At 39.9% G+C, this 25,358-nt stretch overlaps 2 protein-coding genes across 2 annotated transcripts in view; both read left to right on the top strand.

Annotated features, from left to right (window-relative positions):
- The first annotated feature begins 905 nt into the window (after positions 1-905).
- Positions 906-11,644, top strand: CALM2 (calmodulin 2). Its single transcript, XM_060184861.1, has 5 exons — positions 906-1,050; positions 9,874-10,017; positions 10,110-10,216; positions 10,834-10,969; positions 11,309-11,644. The coding sequence occupies exons 2-5, from the start codon at positions 9,948-9,950 to the stop codon at positions 11,335-11,337; spliced, it is 342 nt and encodes a 113-aa protein (XP_060040844.1). The 5' UTR covers positions 906-1,050; positions 9,874-9,947; the 3' UTR covers positions 11,338-11,644.
- Positions 11,645-11,679: 35 nt separating this feature from the next.
- The window catches only part of STPG4 (sperm-tail PG-rich repeat containing 4), a 56,999-nt gene continuing 43,320 nt past the window's right edge, over positions 11,680-25,358 (top strand). Inside the window, exons 1-4 of the mRNA XM_060184860.1 lie at positions 11,680-11,779; positions 12,706-12,761; positions 23,771-23,827; positions 25,094-25,351. Coding sequence (XP_060040843.1) covers positions 11,680-11,779; positions 12,706-12,761; positions 23,771-23,827; positions 25,094-25,351 — 471 coding nt within the window. The remainder of the gene's footprint in view (positions 11,780-12,705; positions 12,762-23,770; positions 23,828-25,093; positions 25,352-25,358) is intronic.

Raw genomic sequence — 25,358 nt, 5'->3', positions numbered from 1 at the left:
CTTTCTCTGTCTCGCCCTTTCCTTTCAATTTCTGGCTGTCTCTATATTGAATAAATAAAAATAATTAAAAAGAAAAGAAGAAAAGGATCTTATAATTATGCAGTGCTGCTCTACATTAAGGTGTTAAAAAAAATGAAACCAGGCAGGGTTTGTTCTTTTCCTTAAATTAATGGACTAATCAATCATAGTATGTTTGGCTCCACATGGGTAGAAATTTTAAATAGGAACCTATTTTTTGGCAGTGACCCTCAGTACCACAGAAGTGAAATGTTTAGAGATTTTTTTGCCACAAGAAGCAGCAGTTACTGTGTTATCAACATCTTGATATGCTGCAATGCTGTGGAGTTACAAGCACTGGATATGTGTAACACCCTAGAGCTTAGTCCTTGTTATTAATTTTGTATTTACACTTCCCCAAATTCAGCACAAGCCTCTATCCTCAGCTGGAAGAGAGGGAATACTCCCATTACTGAGTTATTATGAAGATTGCACAAAAAATAAATATTACACATTTTTATATAATGGTTTTTACTAAATGTATGGGTACATGTTTCTCAAAAAAAGGTGGGGGCACTGGGTCAAGCACACATAGAACACATTTCTCCAAAAAGTTAAAACAAGTGCTAAGTCTGAGGCTTATTTGGGGACTTTAAATGAATGACTGGACTCAGTATTGGTTAGTTCATGTAGGAAAGGTGTTGAGAGCCTGCATCCCCTGCAGTCACCTCTACAGGCGAGGAGGTAAAGGGTGAAAACTACTGGTATTTGTGTTGCCCCATTAGGACAATTTGAGTCTTTCCTAGGAGCTTGGTAGTTTTGCCTTGAGGATCAGATGTTTTCTGTCTACTTGTGTTTGTTGTCAGTGCTAAGGAATGTTGAACAATACTAGTTCAAACAGTGAAGTTATGATAGTAGATGAACCTTGAAAACTTAAAACTTATTTCTTTGAGTGCTGATTAGCAAGATTTTCAAAAATTATGCAAATGCTACACTAAATTACCTTTCTTATTTCTTTGTAGGCTGACCAACTGACCGAAGAGCAGATTGCAGGTGAGAAATGTTTATTTTTGACCACACCATTGTTCAGCTCTGGTTTGTGGTGCTGGAGATTGAACCTGGGACCTCAAAGCCTCAGGCATAGAGAGTCCCATTTGCATGAGACTAGTATGCTCCCCCCACCATAACCTATAGTTTAAATTTTAGATTTAGAAGTTAGCATTGTTTTATAGGAGTAGTGAGTTGAATTTTGTCTTAAAAAGCCATGAAAGATGCTGAAATGTACTTTTCTTAAATCTTGTGTTAGACATGATATGGAAATATGTAACGTTAACATAAAACTCAAATGTCTTTTTGAACCATAAAAATTAATGTTGTGGGCCCCTCTTCCCCCTCCTCCCCCCAATCACTTGGCCTTAGTGCCTACATGTTTTCACCATTTGTGGTGGCCATTCCTATCCCCTCTTCACCTCCACTTCCCCATCCCTTTTTTTTATAGAGGTGAGAGGGGGAGATGGGAAGGAGAGATACTGCAACACTGTCCCACTGCTTGTGAAGCTTCATCCTGTCGGTAGGGACCAGGGACTTGAACTTGGGTCCTCATGCATGATGATGTGGAAATACAGCTAGGTGAGCTGCTGCCCAGCCCCTACAGTGTTCTATGGTAACATCAAAACTGTTGGGGAAACTTGCTAGTTTTTCCCCTTTTTTCTTTATTGATGTACTGAAACGTTTCTATAGTTCTGTCTTTTGCTATTAGAGAGATTGTTACTATTTGCCTCCAGGGTTATCTCTGGGGCTTGGTGTCTGCACTACGAACCCACTGCTCCTGGCATCATTTTCCCCCCGTTTTATTGGATAGGACAGAGAGAAATTGAGAGAGGAGGCGGTGATAGGGAGAGAGAAAGATAGACACCTGTAGACCTGCTTCACCGTTTGTGGGGCATCCTCCCCTGCGGGTGGGGAACTGCTGGGGCTCGAACCGGGATTCTTGCATTTAGTACTATGTGTGTTTAACCAGGTGCACCACCGCCTGGCCCCCCATTAGGTTTTTTTTAATGTATTTTTTATTTTGTTTTGTTTATTTTTGAGAGAGATGCAAAGAGAAATACACAGAGAGAAACACCAGAGCACTGCCCAGCTCTAGTTTATGGTGGTGGGGCGGGGCGGATTGAACCTGAAACTTCAGAGCCTCAGGCAGGAGAGTCTCTTTGCATAACCATTATGCTATCTACCCCCCCCCCATTAGGTTTTTAATAGCAAAAACAATTAAGTTTTAACTGTAGCAGTTTTAACTGCTTAACTGTCTTTGTTGATGCCAGGGATTGAACCTGGGACCTTCTGGCCTCATACAGGAAAGTTATTTTGCATAACCATTACTGTATAAGAGAAAGAACCATAGAGCAGCACTCTAACACATGGGATGAAAGTGCCTGAACCCAGGATCTCATGCCTGATTGTCCAAGTCCAAGGCTCCAACCACTACACCACTGACCAGTCCCCCTTTTTATTGATGGAGAAACTGAATTAGAACTCAACTACATTGCCTAGTTAAAACAAGCCTGCCTTGTAGCTGGCTTCTCTAAACACAGCACAGACTTGGAGGAACCAGTATAGGACAGTGTAAAGTACAATGCATTAAAGATCAAATTTAACAGGTTCTGTTTTCACTTACAGTGAGGATTTGATTTGGGGTTAGGAAATTAGTAAATGGCATGCACTGAGTGTGTTGAAGTAATCAGAGCATGGGGAGTAGTTTTATACTACATTAAATGTACCAGTTGTTCTGAGTCTTTTAAGATTAATTTGTTTTTACAAGAGTTCATCCGTGACAGATGGTGGTGCCAAGGGTTCAACTTGGGGCTTCAGAGATGTACAAGATTGTGTTCTAATGTTATCTCCCTGTCCCTGAAATGATTTCTTATATAATATCTCCTCCAGGGACTAGAGCTGTCTAATAATATTTCCAATCTTAAACTCTATCTTTCTTTCTTTTCTTTCTTGAGTTGAATACACATGGCATGGTACCGCATGCAAGAACCTGAGTTCAAGCCCCTAGTCCCTACCTGCAGGGAGAAAGCTTCAGGAGTGGTGCTGCAGGAGTCTTTCTGTCTTCCCCCATCTTCTCCAATTTCTCTCTGTCCTATCAGAATAAATAGATAAATATATATGTTTCATGGGGAAATAGCATAATGATTATACAAAGAGACTCTTATACCTGAGGCTCCAATGTCTCAGGTTCAATCCTCTATACCACCATCAGCCAGAGCTGAGCAGTGCTCTAGTTAAAAAAAGGGGGCGGGGGGTAGGTAGTAGCGTTGCAGGTTAAGCACGTGTAGCACAAAACGCAGGCACTGGTTAAGGATCCGGTTGCAGCCCTTGGCTCCCCACCTGCCAGGGGGGTTGCTTCACAGGTGTTGAAGCAGGTCTGCAGGTGTTGTCTATCTTTCTCCCCCCCCTCTCTGCACAGCTGCATAGTACTACTACATTGTGTACATGTGCCATGACTTCCTTAGCCACTTACCTGTCCATGGGCATTTGAGTTGCTTCCAAGTCGGGCTATTCCTCTTCTTCACTGTGCTGCTGTAAAAATTGGTGGGCATAACTGTGTGTGGGCTTGTTTGTTTGTTTGTTGGTTTTTTCCCATTGGGTAAAAGGAGAGGGGTTGCTGGGTCATAAGATTAGGTCCATTTCTACAGTTCTGATAAATCTCCAGACTAAAAAATACATATATGTAATTTTAATTATCACTAGTTATTGCTGTGTTGTTTTCTCCGGGCTGGCTTCACGGGTGGGTAACAGACAACCAGGGACACATGGCTGAGCTGAGAACGCAGTTTAGTTTTTATTCACGAGCGGGCAAGCAGTCCAACAACCTAATCACCACACAATGTCACTCTCCTCCTGCTGCAGCTCAGGAACCAAGGAAGAACGTAGGATAGGGGGCGGGGAGAAGGAAGTAGCTAAACCAAAATCTCCCAGAGGCAGGGGGAGCGGAGCGAGACCAAACCAATGTAACAGAAGGGATCCCAGAAGCAGAACTAGAAGCATACCAACATTGCTGGGTTAGTGCCTGGTATCCTTTACACACTTATCTCCCTGCTTACCCCCCTCAGAAATAGAAAGGGAAAGAGGATAGTAGGGAGAGGAGAAAGAGACACCTGCTGGGCTGCTTAACCACTTGTTAGGCTTCCCTTCTGCAGGTGGGCTTTGGGGGGAGCTTGAATCCAGCTCCTTGTGCCTGTGCCTGCTGGCTGCACCACTGCTGACCCCTCTGGTCTTAAACATTTAATCTTAGCTTTTTTTTTTTTCCTCAAAATCACTTTATTATAGGGTTAATGGTTTGTGGTACAGTTGATGGCACATGGGTACATAACCCAAGTTCTTAAATTTGTGAAGTAAAAGTTTTTTGGGTCATAATTTGAGTTTGTTTATCAACAACTTTTGTCTAACACAAAGAGACAGCTATTTTTTTTCTTTACAATATTATTATGATATAATTGACATGCAGAGTTGTGTTAAAGATAATCTTTGCTTTGCCTGTCTTCTCTGCCTCTCATTTCTCAGTGTTCCTGTTTAGTTACTACACTTTGCCAGTTCAATTCTGGGTGTATGGGAAATTTGAAGATACCTGTCTGTAACTGATAATTTGTTACTGCCCTCCCAAACACATTAAACTTGGTCATTATCTACATAAGACAGGGAGTGCATACGATCCCAACAGCATTGAAGCCTTCCCTGATGTGGTAGGGGCTGAGCTTAACCCAAGTTCAGTACATGACAAAACAGACTCACTATCTAGGGTGAGTTACTTACACATACAAAAAAACTGTTTTGTGTTCTCTCCCTTCACTGCCTTTTCCTAAGCTTATAAAACTTTAGACTCCAGATTTTAGTTTTTTATGGAAGCTCCAAAGTTTTTTATGCTACTAAAGCAAAAACTCTTAGTGGGTTGCCTCTTTGGTCTCCTCTTATATCTCTAATACTTCCTATATTGTTAAGACTGAAAATATTTCTTGAACGTCCTCAGTGAGGAGTACAACACTAAAAAAAAGTTCTAGAACACAACTTACCCTAAGATTTACTCTGCTTCTTCCAAAAGTCCTTCCTAAGCATGGTGTGTTTCAGTGTCCACCCTGAGGTGAAGGCAGTTTTTCTCCCCTTTAATCTCGTAAATTGTACTTCCTAATGCCCAGTAAAAATTTAAAAGCATCTAGGACCTACTTGAAGATAAGGGGGAAAAAACTTGACACATACAATGAGCATTATTAAACATACTTGGGTACTTTCAGAGCTGTTTTTATCTTCGTATGATAGTGACTACTTCATACTTGTTTAGAAATTCTGTTAACTGCAAATAACTTGGTCTAAGAAAAGTATGCTTCCTGTTGAAGTGAAGTTACTAGACTTATATACATCGCTGGTCATAACAGTCCAGTGTGGCACTGTTAACAGTTTAGGTGTGTTGACTATTCTGTTATGATGCGTAGTTGTTGGTGTTTGACATTTGAAGGATTTATAAAAAACATTTTTTTTAACTTTATTTAATAGAACAGAAATTGAGAGGGAGGGGAGATAGAAAGGGAAGGAAGAGAGAGACACCTGCAGCACTACCTCATCACTCATGAAGCTGTCCCCCTGCAGGTGGGGAAATTTTTTTTTTCCTAATTGGTGACTGACTACCTTCCTTAGATTATCATAGTCCACTTTAAGCATAAAACTTAATTTGATTAAAAAAATAACCCCCTGGCTCCCCACCTGCTAGGGGGTCACTTCACAAGTGGTTAAAGCAGGTCTGTAGGTGTCTTTCTCTCCCCCTCTGTGTCTTCCCCTCCTCTCTCAATTTCTCTCTGTCCTAACCAACAATGTTTATGTGATTTAGAAAAGCATCTGGGCAGGGGTAGATAGCAAGGAGACTAATACCTGAGGCTCAAGAGGTCTCAGGTTCAATACCCCACACCACCATCGACCAGAGCTGAGCAGTGCTCTGGTTAAAAAAAAGAAGAAGAAAATCAAAGCACCTTGGAGTTACTAGTGAGCGGATAAAGGCAGAGTAATACTCTGGCTTCATAGAACTTCAGTAGGCATTGCTTGAGTGGGTTAGGGTACAGCCTGTCAATTATGAGGGTGATAGTTCTATGATATTGAGGACCTGGGTTTTGTTTTTACTAAAAGTTAGCTATTTGAAATAAATTTGGAGGTGGTACAGTGGATAAGGGGTTGGACTCGAGCATAATGTCTTTTGAGCTTGAGCCACCCCACGTGCCAGAATGATGCTCTTCCCACCCCCCACTTAACAAATCTTTAAAATAGATCCTGCTCCCAGCTCCTTGAAAAAGTATTTCCATTTTTTCCCTCTATCAATAAACCAACTATAATTACAGCATAGATGGTGGCTTTTGTTTGGTATATGTATTTGTTTTCCTGTCACTGGGGCTTCACCACTGAGGCTAACTCTTTAAGATAGAGGGAGAGAAGCCACAAAACAAAACAACCTTACTGTTTGTGTGCAGATCAGTATCAGTGAAATTAAAAAAGGAAATAAAAACTAGAGAGTCGGGTTAAGTGCACGTGGCACAAAGCATGTGACGCAAAGCGTAAGGATCCCGGTCAGGGGGAGTGGCTTCACAAGTGATGAAGCAGGTCTGGAGGTGTCTGTCTTTCTCTCCCCCTCTGTCTTCTCCTCCTCTCTCCATTTCTCTCTGTCCTAACAACGACGGCAACAATAACAACTACAACAACAATGAAAAACAACAAGGGCAACAAAAGGAAAAACAAATATAAAAAAAAGTATTTAAAATTTTTAAAAACTATACTAGGCAAATAACTTTATTTTAGTGATTTAATATTGATTTACAAAATTACATGTCATCAGGGATATACTTTCACACCGTTCCACCACCAGAGTTCTGAATCCTCACTGGGCAAAAGATCTTTATTGATCTTTGTTTCAAACTTCATTCTCAAGCTTCTTTAGCTTAGCTACAAAAGTGAGTGATGTATAAGAAAAGCCGAAAAGAGCTGTAGTACCCAAGTGATTTGAGCTCTAAAATATTAGAGATCTAGATTTTATCAGGTCCATGAACAAAATTTTTTTTAAAAAAGGTCAGAATAACAGATACCGATATTTTAAATATTTTATTTACTTTAATGAAAGAGAGATACAAAGAAAGACAAGAGGCCAGAGCACTGCTCAACTCTGACTTATGGTAGGTAGTGTTGGGGATTGAACCTAAGACTTGAGAGTCTCAAGAATGAGAGTCTTGTGCATAACCATTATGCTGTTCCCCCAGCCCTTTGTTTTATTTTAGAAGTTGACTTGCCTCAGTTCGCTTTACTCTTAGAAGCCTCGTCAGAGTATTTCAGGCCAGGAACTTTAACATCATCATTCTCTAGTTGGTGCTTTTCCATCTGCAAATTGCTTGGGCAGAGCTTCAGCCAGTCTCAGACTAGATTGTTGGCTCCAAGCAAGTTTAAGATGCAAAATAGCAATTTCTGTCAGGGTTGTCTCAGCACTGCCAGAGTGGTGGAAGTGTTTGCTGACAAGAGATATCTGAATTTGAGGATTGTTAAAGTGGATGGATCACTGTCCTTTTGCTTGTGAATGTGTTTACCTCTTCAGTTGCAGAGATATAATTTAAGGAAATCTGAAGGGTGTGTGTTTGTTTGCTTGTTTAATCTCTTGTAGCTGTTTCTGAACCACCTTCTTTCTGTGGGTAGTTACTTTCCCATCAGTGCTCACCTGTGCCCATGGTTTTGTGAGATTCTCCTGATTCTTGGTTTCTATCATCTTAGACTCCTGTCAACAAAGAGAGATGGTGGTGGCCCAAGGACAGCTGCACCTGGCCCCACCTTGCCCTGAAAGTCACCTGAGTGGGTGCACTTATGTAGCATCTCTTTCCTCTCCTCAGCCCTGTTGCTCTCTGTCACTGGTCCTTCCAGGCCCCATTTCTGTGGTGCACAGCGTCTCTGCAAAACATTTTGAGTTAGAATAGTTTGAAATCTTACACCATACGTCTTCCAGGTTTGGAGGCTTAGATGAAATTATATATATGTATATATAAGTACACATTGGGAGTATCAGGTAGTATTTAAGTAGCAGAATTCAGCAAACTTGTTGACAGATTTGGGGGAGGGATCAGTTAAAATGGCCTTAACAGGGAGTCGGGCTGTAGCGCAGTGGGTTAAGCGCAGGTGGCGCTAAGCTCAAGGACCGGTGTCAGGATCCCGGTTCGAGCCGCCGGCTCCCCACCTGCAGGCAGGTCCCTTCACAGGCGGTGAAGCAGGTCTGCAGGTGTCTGTCTTTTCTCACCCTCTCTGTCTTCCCCTCCTCTCTCCATTTCTCTCTGTCCTATCCAACAACAACAACATCAATAATAACTACAACAATAAAACAACAAGGGCAACAAAAGGGAATAAATAAATAAAAAAATTTTTTAAATGGCCTTTACTTGGCAAGTGCTGGGTTGATGCAGAGCATAGAATTGGTTTTTGTAAGTCTTGCTTGAGTCAGCAAGGGGAAATGTACCGTAGGAAGTCTGAAGTTAATGAATTATGTTAATGGAAGATACAAATGATCTTTACTTATAAGTAGGTAAAGAAAAGAACATTGATTGCTTCTAAATGTAAGAGAGATGTAAGAACTTTGAGAGCAGCGTAAGATGGGCAGTCATAGTTGCTGTGAAAGCTAAGAGGTTTGACAATTTCAATGTACCTTTGAATGACACAAGGAAATGGTATCTTTTTCTTAGTAAGTATTTATTTGCCAAGCAGAGGGAGTTCTAGGTGCATGACACATAACCAATTAGATCCCTAATCTTAGTAAGTTTTTTCCACTTAACAGATAATGAGCGTGCTGGCTGTGGGGCAGAAAAGATTTAGTTACTTATTAGATTAGCAGAACTGGGGTTTATTTTTAAAATGAACTGGGTAGTTGTTTGTTATTGGTGAGCTTATTTTTAGCATTTGAAACTGAAAAGTTGAAGCTGGAAATAATTTTAAGAGTGTATTGAAGAAATAGATGTGCCTTCCAAACTTGGGGAAGATGCAAGGGCAAATATAAACTAAGATTTGAACTTAATTTTAGACTGAGACATGAAACCATTTATATGGTAATGGAAAAAAATCAGTGATAGTTGAGTCTAGAGAAAAGCTAGTGAAATGGAGATGTTAATATTAGCTAGAGCAGGGTTAGATAAGCCAGGGAATAAGTCTCCTTGAATTGTAAGAGGATGTGGTAAAGCGCATCTCTTACACCTGCCAGTTGTATATTCATTCTAGGTCTATATAGATGTTGGGGGATTTAATGGTTCCTTTGGCACTGGTTTTTGTTGTTGCTGTTTTTCTCCCTTGCTGATGCTTTTGGAATGTATTTGTTTTTAACTCAATTATGTGTCCTTTGTACTACTAAATTTAGTCTTTTGTTTTCCTATTTGGAACAAAAATAATGGCAGTAGGTGTTCTGAGCTGTTGCCCCAATAGCCTTTTGTCTGCTCTAGTGGTAAACTGCAAGCAACATGATTTCACACACCAGAAAGGAAAAAAAGTTAATGATTTTTTTCACTCTATTACTAACTTGGCGATACTGTCTAAAGAAAGGTGAAAATTATCTTTGTTCTCAGTGATACACTTTGCTAATTTAACTTATCTTCTAGATATTGGCATAATATTTGTAGTAACACTTTAGATTTTTTAAACTCCCTGACAAAGCAATATAAGCACATGCTGTATTATTGGTTAATGCTACTTCAGGATTCAAAAATCCCATTTACTGCCAACTACTATTTTGCTTCGAAGGTTAGATTAATACATTTCATTTAGGATTTTTTTTTTAAAGTTAACCTATACATTTGGATTTGTAATCTTTCTATCAAACAGAATTCAAAGAAGCTTTTTCACTATTTGACAAGGATGGGGATGGAACTATAACAACAAAAGAATTGGGAACTGTAATGAGGTCTCTTGGGCAGAATCCTACAGAAGCAGAATTGCAGGACATGATTAATGAAGTAGATGCTGATGGTAAGTAAGTCTGGAGGTTTGCGGAGGGAGTTGAAGAAGATAGAGCCTTTAAATATCCTTGTGATGCTTCAACTATAAACAAACCATTTCAGGTAATGGCACAATCGACTTCCCAGAATTTCTGACCATGATGGCAAGAAAAATGAAAGATACAGACAGTGAAGAAGAAATTAGAGAAGCATTCCGTGTGTTTGATAAGGTAGGTATTCAGGAAGGTTATTGTTAAATTTTAATGAAGTGAAGACATTGGTGCCTCTCTAAATGCTTGTTTTTGTGATTAGCCAATATTAAATACCATGTTTTAAAGATCTGGATAAAGTTGTGAATAGTCAGACATGAGGTTCTGAGTTCGATCCCTAGCATTACATGTGCCAGAGTAATGCTCTGGCTTCCTCTCAATCATTTTTTTTTTTTAAGAATTTTTATTTACTTATTTATAAGGAAGATAGGGGGGACGATGACGAGAACCAGACATCACTCTGGTACATGTGCTGGCAGGGATTGAGCTCAGGATCTCATGCTTGAGAGTCCAATGCACCTCTCAGACCACAATAATAAAATTTTTGAAAAATAAATTGGCATAAAGTGAGATTTCCTAGTATGATGTTAAACTTGTGACAAAAGAAGTATTACTTAAGTCTGAATGTAAAAAAAAGACTTTATATAAGGAATCCTGTTTGTTTTCCAGTGATACTTTGTTTATATATCAATTATTTTCATATTTGTAATTTTATAGATTTCTCAAGTATATTTTATCCCTGATATTTAGTAAGCTTATTAAACTTTGATTTCAATAATTTTACTCAACTGTTCTAGGATGGTAATGGTTATATTAGTGCAGCTGAGCTTCGCCACGTGATGACAAACCTTGGAGAGAAGTTAACAGATGAAGAGGTTGATGAGATGATCAGGGAAGCAGATATTGATGGTGATGGTCAAGTAAACTATGAAGGTAAGTCTTTGTCTCACCACTTCTGTGTTTTGAATTTAAGTTAGAGATACTTGCTAAGTGATAAATCTTTTAATTGGCCTTAATTAGTCTGAAACTGTTTTGCTGTGCTTCACATTTAGTATTACATGCAAGAATACTTTTTAGATTTTCCAATGGCCTGTCTAAAGCATTAATTTTTATTAATAAAGCCTAGATTTTGCAAGCTTTGCTTTTATTTGCACTTCATAATTTCGAGCAGTGAAAGGATATGGGGACTGTTCTGTGATTGAGTAAATATGATTGATGATTGATGTTGCTAGTCTTTTGTTATTGACTCAATTTTCTCTATTTCTTTTTCAGAGTTTGTACAAATGATGACAGCAAAGTGAAGACATTGTACAAAATGTGTTAAATTTCTTGTACAAAATTGTTTATTTGCCTTTTCTTTGTTTGTAACTTATCTGTAAGAGATTTCCCCCTACTGTCAAAAAAAATATGCATGTATAGTAAGTAGGACTTCATTCCTCCATGTTTTCTTCCCTTATCTTACTGTCATTGTCCTGAAACCTTATTTTAGAAACTTGATCAAGTAACATGTTGCATGTGGCTTACTCTGGATATATCTAAGCCCTTCTGCACATCTAAATGTAGATGGAGTTGGTCAAATGAGGGAACATCTGGGTCATGCCTTTTTTTTTTTTTTTAAGTAGTTTTCTTTAGGAACTGTCAGCATGTTATTGTTGAAGTGTGGAGTTGTAACTCTGCGTGGACTATGGACAGTCAACAATGTTCTTAAAAGTTGCACTATTGCAAAACGGGTGTATTATCCAGGTACTCGTACACTATTTTTTTGTACTGCTGGTCCTGTACCAGAAACATTTTATTTTATTGTTACTTGCTTTTTAAACTTTGTTTTAGCCACTTAAAGAAAATCTGCTTATGGCACAATTTGCCTCATCCATTCCAAGTTGTATATTTGTTTTCCAATAAAAAAAAAATTACAATTTACCCAGTTGTTGCTTTGAATCTGAGTCATTTAATATGAGGTAGAATAGCTTCAAGAATAAAATGGTGGAGGTGGTATAATTTAGATGATTGTTTTTTGTTGTTTTTTTTTTTTTTTAGTTATAGTGGCAGGAGTTAAAATGGGGAGATTGCATAGTGGCAATGCAAAAAGACTTTCATACCCGAGGCTCTGAAGTTCCAGGTTCAATTTCCAGCACCACCATAAGCCAGAAATGAGCAGGGCTCTCGTTAAAATAAAAGATGCAAAAAGCCAAAATGAAATATTTTTAAATTTCTGTGTCTAGCATGGAAATGGTATAGGTGTTTGGTATTTTTCCCTTCGTTTTCCAACTGTGACATTCATTTGTCCATATTACTACAACCATATGATATGTGTTAAAGAAAAGTAAAAATCCAGATATGAGGGAAAAGATCTTTGTGTTTTTACTCCCCTCACCAGGGCACTCCTCATCTCTGGCATATGATGGTGCTGGGGATTGAACCTGGGCTTTCTGAGCCACAAGCATGAAAGTTTTTGTATAACCATTTTGCAGCTATCTCCCCACCTGTGCTTTTTGTTTGCTTGAATGCTAGGATTAGGTGACAGCACCACAGAGCCACTGCTCCCAGTGACCCTTTTAAATTTTCCCTATTTTTATTTGACAGGACAGAGAAATGAGGGGAGAGATAGGAAGAGAGAAAGACACTTGCAGACTTGCTTCACTGCTCATGAAGCATTCTCCCTGGAGGTGAGGAGCAGGGCTTCAAATCCTGGTCCTTGCATGTGGTGACATGTGCACTCGACCAGGTGTGTGGACCACCTGTCCCTCCCCCACTTGCTCAAGTCTGTTCACAAAACAAAGGAAAGTGAGTTGTGCTATACCTCCCCTTTAAGTATATTTTGTAGACTAGCAGTAACTAAGCTTTGTTTTAGTTTTTTGCTTCTACCTTGCTTTCTCTATAATTAAGCTACTCAAAAGGTAGTTATCAGGCTTTTCTTTTAAACTACCTTTTAAATTCTTAATGAAAGACTTTATATCGCGACGCCCGTCGGGTGGTCGCAGGGGGGGGTCAGGGTCGGAAGAAAAAAAAAAAAAGACTATTTATACATACATATATATATATATATATATATATAGCAAGCCAGAGCCAGGGTTAAAACAGTAGTCGGTACCTAATGATTATAGCCACAAGGATTTTAATCGTTTCATGGGACAATTCATTGCTGCCCATCTCTATCAGAAAAAGATTTTATTGCACATGGGGGTAGCGTCATCTGAAAGAAGCTGGAATACCCCTCCAGAACACAGAGCTCCAGGGCCCAAACCAGGATCCTTTAGCAAGCAGACCCTGTGCTTTTCCAGCTGCACTTAATAGTTCCTACATTTATATTAAGATCGTGGCAATTGATATTTCTCAGGGCTATCTATAATGGGTTTGCTTTCATACTTCTAAAAAGAATCTACTACAGTTGAAAATAATCCTAAAATGGTTACCAAAGTACCTGATAAATAGCATAGGCACTGTTGAGCTCAGTGCAGTTATATTCTCAAAGATAGTGCCTCTTCTGTATTTATTGGACAGAAGTCAATACAGAAGGGGGAGATAGGGAGAGACAGACACCTGCCACACTGTTTCACCACTCGTGAAGCTTCCTCCTATAGGTGGGAGTAGGAAGCTTAAACCTGGATCCCTACACTTTGCTGCACCAGGTGTTGCACCATTGGGCTCCTGTGCCTCTCCTGTGTGCTTTTGTGATAGTTTGTCACAAAATGACAGACACAGATTTTCTTTATTATTTATTATTGATTTAATAATGATTGACAAGATTGTAGGACAAGAGGGGGTACATTTCCATACAATTCCCCCCACCAGAGTCCTTTATGCCATCCCCTCCATTGGAAGAGACAGATTTTTCTACTGCCTGCCTTGTCAACTTCTGTGAGCTGATTTTTTTCAGATAGAGAACGGGACAGATGCCACCAGTGCTGTGGGGACGAAGATCAAACCTGAGACGTGTGCATTATAGCAAGTGTTTCCAGATTTACCTTGCCAACACAAGACAGTGGTTGCTTTTTTTCTTTTTTTTTTTTTTTAATTGGGTTGGAGGGGTGGGCAGGAACATATATCAGATAGTAAAGTCCTTGAAATCATTGACCCATTGCTGTTTCTATTTCTGAGATGTTAAAAAAATGTTCTGTCATTTAGCTGTCCCCTCTGTTTCACACCTTGTGTGGGTTTCTGGGCTTCTCTGTACCTTCTCATCAGATTTGTTTTCTTCAGTCTCTAGAGTGTTAGTCCCTAGTCTGCTGAGCCAGTTTTATAGGCTCAACCAAAATAAGAAAGTTAGAATTGAGGGACACTAATGGGCTTGATCTCTTCTATTTGTGAAAACTGATTTTTCATTAACTTAAATTTATCATTTCAAACCAATAGCCATTTTTCCTGCCCCCCTTTAAGGCTCTGTCAAATGAATTTAAATCATTATTTTAAGAGGAATGAAATCAGAGTCATCCGATAGTTGTAATTTAACAGAAATTCAGACTCTTGGGCCCTGACCCAGAATCTGAAGATCTGAAAAAAACCTTGTATGCAGATTTTTTTTTTTTTTTTGTTATTATGGAGATGTCCACTGAAGGGCCAGCTTTTTCAGGTAGATGCCATAGCACCAAAGCTTGATTCAGTGTGGTAGGGCTGGGCTTGAACCTTAGCTGAACTTTTGCTAGCCCACATTGGTAGTTTTTGTTTTATTAGGGAATGGCTTACAAAACATTTGACACGTAGGTACACTTTCTCATCTTTCTGAGATGCAGGTTATTCCCCACACCAAACCAAGTACATGGAAGCTATTCAACACATTTTGAACACCTTTGTCCAAACAGTTTAAAGCAAAAATCTGTGTTTTACTTATGTTCAAAATTAGGGGAGAAACTGTTTGCTTGGATGTGTGTCCTTTTAAAAAGGTAATAAACAGGGTCATTTGGATGGGGTTGCAGGGCTAAGGAGTCTAGGAGGAAGGGTTTTGAAGAGTTTGAGATTTGCCAGGCTGTCAGTGAAGGGCGTAACATTTCAAGCAGAACATGGGAAGAATGAAGATGGCTTGTTTGGGTTTGGAATTGCACATTCAAGAATGAATTCTGGAGAGATGAGATTGGGTTGTAAAGTTGTCCCTACATTTGCTGAGTGCTTTGGGCCAGACATGATTCCAGACATCTTACTCAAGTTAATCTTCATAACACTACATGGGTAGATAGCAGCTATCAACTTCTTTGTAAACAAGTATCATAAATTACAGCAAATGTACCAGTATTCAAATTCTGGTTGTCCAGGGAGAAGGGATCCAAGAATGGGGGAGGAAATGCTGAGAACACCCTACCCATGTTAGCAATTGGACCACTTACTAGTTTCAGTTTTCAGTCCTGTTATAGTTGAAAGATGTGTGTATGCAGCAGATTGAGACCATTTTAGAGAAGTGGGAGGTTTAAATACTTAAAAATCAAGTGTACGGGGGTCAGGCGGTAGTGCAGTTGGTAAAGCGCAAGGATTGGCAGAAGGATCCCGGTTCGAGCCCCCAGCTCCCCACCTGCAGGGGAGTCGCTTCACAGGTAGTGAAGCAGGTCTGCAGGTGTTTTTCTCTCCCCCTCTCTATCTTTCCCTCCTCTCCATTTCTCTCTGTTCTGTCCAACAACAATAACAGTAATGATAACCACAACCATGGTAAAAACAACCAGGGTAACAAAAAAAAAAAAAAGAGTGTGGGGGGGGAATGGGTTCCAGGAGCAGTGGATTCCTGGTGTAGGCACCGAGCCCCAGCAATAACTCTGGAGGCAAAAAAAATAAGTTCACATTCTTGAAAGTCTGGAAGTGGAAGTTGCAGTGGGATGTTAGACCTAGATTTGAGCTGGCTCAGCCACATGATGTTGATTTTGAGTCTACTGCTCAACTGTCCCAGTAAGTCTATCTTTGTCCATTAAATAAGATTGATACCTACCTTAAATTAAAAGACATGCATGTGACATACCTGGAAGACTGTAGGTACTCTATGAAAATGAGGTTGTGGGGATTTCTAAAGAGTCTTTTTATAGGTTGAGAAGCCATCCAGAGGTTGAAAGAGGAGTCTATACAGATGGGAAAGAATTTTTCACAGTTTAAGAACTACTGTGCTAGACACTAGTGCTCTGGAAACAAGAGAATCACATCCCAGGATTTCCATCTGGAGATTAGAAACAAAGTTTAGAAGTTGGTTGGTCCAGATGACTAGGGAAGTTTGGTATAGATATATTCAGTTGTGCAAAATGATGAAGCCATCTCCTTTGCCTCATCTTGGGTGGATCTCAAAGGAGTAGTGTTGGTGAGAGAAGTCAAAGAGAAGAACAAGTACCAAATGATCTCACTTCATAAATGGAGCTTGAGAAACAAAGGGAGCGGGGTGGTGATGCACTGGTGAAGGACACACTGGGTTCCAACCCCTGCTCCCCCCCTGCAGCAGGGATGCTTAATATGTGGTCAATCAAATCTGCAGATGTCTATTTCTCGCTATTTCCCTTTCTCAATTTCTCACTGTCCTATCCAATAAAATGGGGGGTGGGGGGATGGCCAAGCAGTGGATTTGTAGTGCAGATATCGTGCCCCAGCAATAACCCTGGAGGCAAAAAAAAAGGAAAAACACCAGATGGAACTTGGACTGGTGGTGTAAAAGGCACTACGCCGAGGTTAACTCGAGTTACCTATCGTAGGGAGATGAGATATTGTACCCATATGTCAAAAGTTTTACAGCAAACTCATCCACCCCACCCCCCACATACACCCATAAAACGATTTTTTAAAAAAAGGTTGCTAAGATTTATTTATTTTTCTTAAACTTTAAGATTTAGCAAGTGTGCTTGAATATGCACCTGTCTGGGCGTGCAAGATTACAATGGTTTGGCAGAGCTGCTGAAGTTTTGGTGCGCTCAAGCCCTTACAGTCCCGCATGCTCCCGGCATCCTCCTCACGCAGCGCGGCCATCTCCGCCTGGTGGAGGGGGGGGGGGGGGAGTCGCTTGCGCATGCTCCAGAACTCGCGCCCCCCAGGCGCCTCCTAGCAACGTGACACCAAACTACAGAAGGAGGAGGACAAAATGGACCAGCCAATCATAGCCATCACCACCTCAGTAAGGGGTGAACCCCGGGCCCTATCCCTCCCTACTCCCGCACTTATGGCCCCTACTCCCGCGCTTATGCCAGAGATCCTACCCTTCCCATCCCAGGCACTTGGGCCCCTACAATCCACTCTACACCTCCCCTGTATTCCCGAGCTTTATCTGATGCCTGCTCTGTTCCTTTTCTCTGTTGCTGCTTCTTTGTCCTCTATTTCCTTCCCATTACTAATTGCACTGAACAACTATAATAGGATAATTTTAAAAGTTATTAGTGATTTAATATGGATTTACACAATGACAACAGGGGTATAATTCTGCACCGTTCCCACCACCACTTCTGTGTCCCCATTCCCTTCATTAGAAATGACAGTACTTCTTCCAAAGTCAAAGATATGGGTTGACTATTATTTTTACAACTGTCTATATTTGTATATATTTGCCCATTCCTCCCCCCATAGTTATGTCTCCTTTTTCAAGTTACACCTACACCTATTACTACTATCAAATGCCCCTCCTTTTTTTCATCTTTCTTAACATTTTCTCTCTCTGTTGAACGCCCCCCTGCCCCGTGCTTCAGGTAAAGTGAACTTAAAATGGTAGGTGGGTGGGATTTATTTTGTTATTTTTTATACCAGAGCACAGCTCAGTTCTGGCTTATGGAGGTGCAGGGGATTGAACCCAGGACTTTGGAGTCTCAGGCACAAGAGTGTCCTTGCATAATCATTATGCTTTCTAGCACCACCTGATGGGTGAGATTTAGATCACCTGCTTTGGGCAGCACAAAGTAGCAGCTATTAATGCTTTTCTTCTATCAGGGGTAGGGACCTTTCTGACCTCACTGGCGGAGTAGGGTGAGGGGGGTAGATCATTTGATCTGGCCTTGCCAACTCAACTTGAAGTTGCAAGCTAGACTTGAAATTCAATAAATTTAGGAGTTTTTTTTTTTCTTCATAGCACCATAAAGTGCTAATTTTGTATGGTCCAAGAATGATGTTATAAACATCCAAATAACCTGTAGCACAAAAAAGTTTCCTCACCCTTACTAGATATATGGTGACTTCCCCATTCTTCCCTCATCACTTTTCTGGAACAAAATAGAAGTGGGAGACCTGCCTAAAGTTTGATTTCTGTGACCACAAGTATGCAGCAGAGATTTAATTTAAATCAAGTAAAGGGAATGTCTACAGAAAATAAATTTGCACTTAGTGTATACAAAAGGATGCCTTTAGACACATATTTCTGAGTAAAACTAAGGTCCAGAGGTCATCTAGTGGATATATGTTGACAGGAAGAATAGAATGTCAGTTTTACTGATTACATATATTTTTTAATTTCTTTGTTGGAAGATTAATGGTTTACATTCAACAGTAAAATACAATAGATTGTACATGTGTAAGATTTCCCAGTTTTCCACATTTCCACTCAACCCCCACTAGGTCCTCCTCTGCCATCATGTTCCAGGACCTGAACCCTCCCCCCACCACCCCAGAGTCTTTTACTTTTAGTGCAATACACCCAACTCTAGTCCAAGTTCTGCTTTGTGTTTTCAACTGATTAGATTATTATCATTTTATCTTTGTTACTATTTTTTACCAGAGCACTACTCAGCTCTGGCATATGGTGGTGTCAGGAATTGAACCTGGGACTGTAAAGCCTCAGGCATGAGAGTCTTTTTGCATAATCACTATGCTATCTACCCACCCCTGTTCATTACTTTTAATGTATTGCTGCCTGAGATAACTCATTTTATAATAGTAAAAGCAACATTATAAACAAAAACAGAATGCTTGATAATTTTACATAATGCAAGTAGCACTAAAGGAAAAGTACTAAATAACTTCTTTTCAAAGTGAGGCTGAAGCAAATATGTAATAATAATGAGTATAGAATATGGAAGACAAGTCAATTGGTCCAATCTCTATGGAGAACAGTCTGGAGAACTCTCCGAAGGCTAGAAATGGACCTACCCTTTGACCCTGCAATTCCTCTCCTGGGGATATATCCTAAGGAACCCAACACATCCATCCAAAAAGATCTGTGTACACATATGTTCTTGGCAGCACAATTTGTAATTGCCAAAACCTGGAAGCAACCCAGGTGTCCAACAATAGATGAGTGGCTGAGCAAGTTGTGGTATATATACACAATGGAATACTACTCAGCTGTAAAAAATGGTGACTTCACCGTTTTTCAGCCGATCTTGGATGGACCTTGAAAAAATCATGTTGAGTGAAATAAGTCAGAAACAGAAGGATGAATATGGGATGATCTCACTCTCAGGCAGAAGTTGAAAAACAAGAGCAGAAAAGAAAACAGAAGTAGAACCTGAAATGGAATTGGCGTATTGCACCAAAGTAAAAGACTCTGGGGTGGGTGGGGAGAATACAGGTCCATGAAGGATGATAAATGACATAGTGGGGGTTGTATTGTTAAATGGGAAACTGGGGAATGTTATGCATGTACAAACTATTGTATTTACTGTTGAATGTAAAACATTAATTCCCCAATAAAGAAATTTAAAAAAAAAAGAATATGGAAGACAAGAACTTCCTTGGAAACTGAGGAACACTAAAAATAATCTGCTTAATTTAGCAGATGAGATGTTAAAAATAAAAGCCATCATTTATTAAGCACTGTTTGTGGGTACGAGTCTTTTTATGTACTATGTCATTCTCCTGCCAACTCTGACAGTGCCTTTATGAGGGAGTCTCTAAAGGGTTAAGTAATTTACTTAGTGCTCCAAGTCTGTTAAGTGACAGAGCTATAGTTTAAGCCCAGATCTGTCTGGTTGCTCCATCATCCCTCCTCTTCAGTGTCAGACTCTAGCTGGAAAGCACTGACAACTGGCTGTATCATACCCATACGGTGCCTATTTGATGGTATATATGAACAGCATTCCCCATTTGCCATATGGCCAGGAGTTTGTATCTGCAGATTACATTAATATGGTGCCTCTACATTTTTTACCTTGAGCTTCCAGCAGAATGACAAAGCATACATCTTTTTGTTTGTTTGTGTTTTAATATCCAAATAATTTTATTGGTGACACAATGGTTTACAAGACAGTTGTTGACACATGGGCACAATTTCTTATCTTCCTGTGATAGGTGTCTGTACACTACTACTATCAGTTCCAAGTTCCTATTCACCATTGTCTACTGGCTACTTGATCCCTTCTCTTCCCCATCTGCTCCTAGTGCAGAGTTCTTTGCTTAGCTGAAATACACCCTATGCCCTACAAGCTTCACCCTGTGCTTCCCTCTTTTCTTCTTAAGTTCCACCTGTGAGATCACCCAGTACTCATTCTCTTTTTGGCTTATCTCCTTTAATATTAATCCTTCAAATTCCACCCAGGATCTGGAAAAAGAGAATATTTTATTATTTCTTATAGCTGAGTTATATTATTATTATATATTTATTTATTATATTTATTATTATATATTTATATAGTTATATTATTATTATATATTTCTTATAGCTGAGTTATATGAGAAATATTTCTTATATTTGTTGTTTTCTTTTTAAATTTATTTTCTTTTAAATTTTTTATTAGTGATTTAATAATAATTAACAAGATTATAAGATAGCAGGGGTACAATTCCTTATGATTCCCACCACCAGAGTTCTCTTACCATCCCCTCCACTGGAAATTTATCTATTTTTTATCCCTCTAGAAGTATGGACCACACTTCTTTATGGGATGCTGAAGGTGGGAGGTCTGGCTCCTGTAATTGCTTCTTCACTGGACATGGGCATTGGCATGTTGATCCATACCCCCAGCATATGTCTGTGGGCCATGGATATCTCTTCTTTAGAAAACCGTCTGTTTATGTCTTCTGCCCGTTTTTTAATTGAGTTGTTGTTTAATTGTAGGAGTTCTTTGTAGATGTTTGATATTAACCACTTGTCTGAAGAGTAGTGTGCAAATATCTTTCCCCATTTGCTGGTTTTCCTGTTTATCCTTATGGAATTTTCTTTTGATGTGTAAAATCTTTTTAATTTGATATAGTCCCATTTATTCATTCTTGTTTTTACTTCCCTTTCCCATGAGATGGAGTCTCCAAATACATCTTTATTTTATTTGATTTTTGTCTCCAGGGTTATCACTGGGGCTTGGTGCCTGCACTACAAATCCACTGCTCCTGGAGGCCATTTTTCCCATTTTGTTGCCCTTGTTGTTGTTGTTATTGTTGCCATTGCTTTTGTTGTTGTTGGATAGGACAGAGAGAAATCGAGAGGGGAGGGGAAGACAGAGAGTGGGAGAGAAAGATAGACACCTGTAGACCTGCTTCACTGCCGGTGAAGTGACCCCCCTGTAACAGGTGGGGAGCTGGGGGCTCAAGCCTGTCCTTGCGCTTTGTGCCATGTGCACTTAACCTGCTATGCTACTGCTTCCCCCCCCCAATACATCTTTAATGTTAAGGTCCTGAAATATTTCATCAATATATTCTTCTGTGTATTTTAGTTTCAGGTTTAATATCCATATCTTTGATCCATTTTTAGTTAATTTTGGTACATGGTGTTAGGTGGTGGTCTAGTTTCATTTTTCTGTAAGAGAAGGTAAATTTTGGCAAGGATGTTGAGAGAGAGAGAGAGAGAGAGAATGAGAGGAACTCTACTACACTGCTGGTGAGAATGCAAACTGGTACAGCCACTCTGGAGAACAGTATAGAAGAGAATCCTTAAACAAAATCAAAAGCAAATGCCTTACAATCCAGCAATTCCACTGCTAGGCATATATCCAAAAGATATAATAACACTTATTTGAAGGGACATATATGCCCCCATGTTTATAGCAGGTTTATTCACAATAGCAGAAACCTGGAAACAACCAAAATGCCCTGTGACAAATGAATGGATAGAAAAGTTATGGAACATCTACTCAACAGAGTATTATGCAGCAGTAAAAAGGGATGATATTGTGTCCTTTGGGATAAAGTGGATGGACTGGAGAAGATTATGCTCAGTGAAGCACGTAAGGGGGTGAAGGACAACTACAGAATGGCTTCTTTCACTCATATGCAGATATAGACAATTGAATATACAAATGTGAAAAAAGCAACATGTCAACTTATTTTCAAGACTGTGGGAGAACTATAGTGCTTATCTATAGGGGTGGGGATGGAGACACAGACCTTTGGTGACAGGAGTGATGAAAAAAAAAAATAACAACAAAAGAATACATTTTTCTTAAGCATTGAGGCTTTCTCTATTGAATTAAGGATTGGAGTCAAATCTGAGTCTTGTGTGTGGTGTAGCAGGTGTGCTATCCAGGTGAACTATTTTGCTGGTCACATAAATTGTTTGTTTTATTGCCACCAGGGTTATTGCTGGGACTCAGTGCCAGCACTATGAATCTACCACTGCTGGCAGCCATTTATCCCATGTGTTTGTTTGCTTTGCTTCATTTTTCCTTTCTTGTTTTTTATTTGACAGGACAGAGAGAAATTGAGAAGGGAGTAGAGATAGAGAGGGAAAGAGAGAGAGATAGGAACCTTCAGACCTGCTTCACTGCTCATGATGTGTCCCTCCTGACGATGGGAAGCGGGAGCTCAAACCCATTTCCTTCCGCATGATAGTATGTGTGTGCGCTTAACCGCATATGCCACTGCCTAGCTCCCCCATAAATGTTTGTAGTACTATCTTGGATTTATACAACTCTTTTCTTCCTAAGAACACCAAATATTGTTACTCCTAAATATCCAGCTGGGGGAGAGACGCACATGAAGAGGTGAGGAAGGAAGGGGACACCCACCTAGCCAGCCAGATCAATTGAGTCAACCCTGGCCATCAGTGGGGTGACAGATGTCTCAGACAATCACCCTCACATCTTGAGGTGGAATCTCAGTGTAGTTTCAATTTACATTTATCTAATGATAAGTCAAGTGGGACATTTCTTCATATGTCTGTGGGTCATGTGTATCTCTTTAGAAAACTGTCTGTTCAGATCTTTTGCTCATTAAAAGAAAAAAATAACCCTTCCCCCCTTTCTTTTATTTGATTGGACAGAGAGAAATTGAGAGAGGAGGGGGAGATACAGAAACAGAGATACCTGCAGCCCTACTCATGAACCTTCCCCTCTGCAGGTAGGGACCAGAGACTTGGACCTGGTTCAACCAGGTGCACCACTGCCCTGCTCCTTTAGTTATTTTTTTTTTCTTTTGTTGAGCTGTATGATTTTTTTTATAGATGTGTGATGTGCAAATGTCTTTTTCCAATTATAGGGGTTTCTGTTTGTCCTGTGCAGTATGTTTGCAATGTGTGGAAGTTTTTGGTTTTAGTTTTTGTTTGCTTGGTTGTTTTTTGTTTCTGGTGCTTGTTGTTGTTGTTATTGCTTTGTTTGTTTATTTCTTTGTTTTTTTCACCAGAGCTCTGCTCATCTCTAGCTTATGGTGGTATGGGGACTGAACCTGAAGTCTTCTGTATAAATAGTATGCTTTCTCCTTTCCTTGTTATTCTGATTTCCCCAAAGAGGACCTAAGTATTCAAAAAGCATTTAAGATCATAAAATAGCAATCTGAAGAACTGTCACAGGAGGAAACTAGCATTAATTTTATTTTAATATGAACAGATCTTTAGTACAGGTAAAGGTCTTTGCTCTTCAAGTAGATGTTTTAGTAATTACGTTTAACTTCCAGGGATCATCTCCTAAATAAGCACATTTTGTTTGTTAACAGAGGCCAGTCCATAAATCATCTTTTGGAAGAGAAGGATGGTGGAGAGTAGCATTAACAGTATGTACATTTTCAGTTTTCTCCATTCAAGTTCTTCTTCCTTTACTAATACCTCACTGGCGATTACTAATAATTTTAAGAAAATGGTGATTGTCTACATCTACCTGGGCCTCATTCACATTTAAAATATTAATATCACCTATGCTTTGAAAGTACCGCATCTTTGTACTAATTAAGTCATATTTCCTGACAATTCACTCTCAGTCTCTTGTTACCAACCCTGTAAACAGAAGTAGAGGGCCTGGGTGATGGCACAGCTGGTTGAGCACACATGTTACAATGCACAAGGACTCAAGTTCAAGCCCCTAGTCCCCACCTGCAGGGGGAAAGCTTTGTGAGTGGTGAAGCAGAGGTCCAGGTGTCTCTCTCCCTCTCTATCTTTCCCTACCCTCTCAATTTCTGGCTGTCTCTATCCAATAAATAAAGGTGACAAAAAAATTTTAAGAGAAAAGAGAGACAAAGCGAGAGAGGGAAAGACATCACAACAAGTCTTCTCCCAGTGTAGTGGGGTAGAGCATCTCACCTGAGACACACACAACAAAGCAGGCACCTTTCCAGGTGAGCTATCTTGCCAGCCATCTCTTTCTGAGAGAGAAGAGGAACTAGAGGAACCAGAGCATCCCTTCAGTACATGTGATTCTGGGGACTAAAACTGAGACCTCATGCTTGAAGGTCAAACACTTTATACACTGTACCACCTCTTGGACTGTTCCTTCTTTTTTATTTTATTTATTTATATTTGAATTATCCTTATTTATTTATTGGATAGAGACAGCCAGAAATTGAGATGAAAGTTGGTGATAGAGAGGGAGAGAGACAGAGAGACACCTGCAGCACTGCTTCACTACTTAAAGCTTTCCCCCTGCAGGTGGGGGGACTGGGGGCTTGAACCCAGGTCCTTACACATTGTAACATGTGCGCTCAACCAGGTGCTCAACCACCTGGCCCCCATCTATTTTATTTTTAAAGACTTACTATGAGAATGGGGCCAGGTGGTGGCACATCTGGTTAAGCACATACTTTACAGTGCACAAGGACCTGGGTTCAAGCTCCTGGTCCCTATCTGCAGAGGGGAAGTTTCACAAGTGTTGAAGCAAGGCTGCAGATGTCTCTCTGTCTCTCCCCCTCTCTGTCTCCTCCTCCCCTCTCATTTCTCTCTGTCTCTATCCAACAATAAATAAATAAAATAAAAATAAAAAAGAATAATGCTTTAAGAGGTGTTACTGGTTGACACACCAATCCTAAACAGATGTCTGCTTTCCACAGAATACTCCCATCCCTGGAACATATCACTTGAAAACTTTTATTGAAGAATCCCTGTTAAATCCAGTGATTGCAACCTATAATTTTAAAAACCAAGGAAGGAAAAAACCACCTCTTGTGCAAAGAAATGACCCAGTACTACATGACCTTCCCCATTACATGCCTCCTGACTTCATGGACTTGTTAAAGAAGCAAGTGGCTACTTATTCGTTTAAAAATCAACCTCGGCAAAGTCCCAGTAGACTGGTTTGCAAAGATCAGGTAAAGC

Source organism: Erinaceus europaeus, unplaced genomic scaffold, assembly GCF_950295315.1.
Source record: "Erinaceus europaeus unplaced genomic scaffold, mEriEur2.1 scaffold_307, whole genome shotgun sequence".
Taxonomy (NCBI): domain Eukaryota; kingdom Metazoa; phylum Chordata; class Mammalia; order Eulipotyphla; family Erinaceidae; genus Erinaceus; species Erinaceus europaeus.
The sequence above is the reverse complement of the archived record's forward strand: the minus strand, read 5'-3'. Positions and strand labels throughout refer to the sequence as shown.

Excerpts from the sequence above, each read along its gene's own strand:
- CALM2 (XM_060184861.1), top strand. The coding sequence starts at position 9,948 with ATGAGGTCTCTTGGGCAGAATCCTACAGAAGCAGAATTGCAGGACATG. Across the intron at positions 10,018-10,109 it reads TAATGAAGTAGATGCTGATG|GTAATGGCACAATCGACTTC; the intron begins GTAAGTAAGTCT and ends AAACCATTTCAG. Across the intron at positions 10,217-10,833 it reads CATTCCGTGTGTTTGATAAG|GATGGTAATGGTTATATTAG; the intron begins GTAGGTATTCAG and ends CAACTGTTCTAG.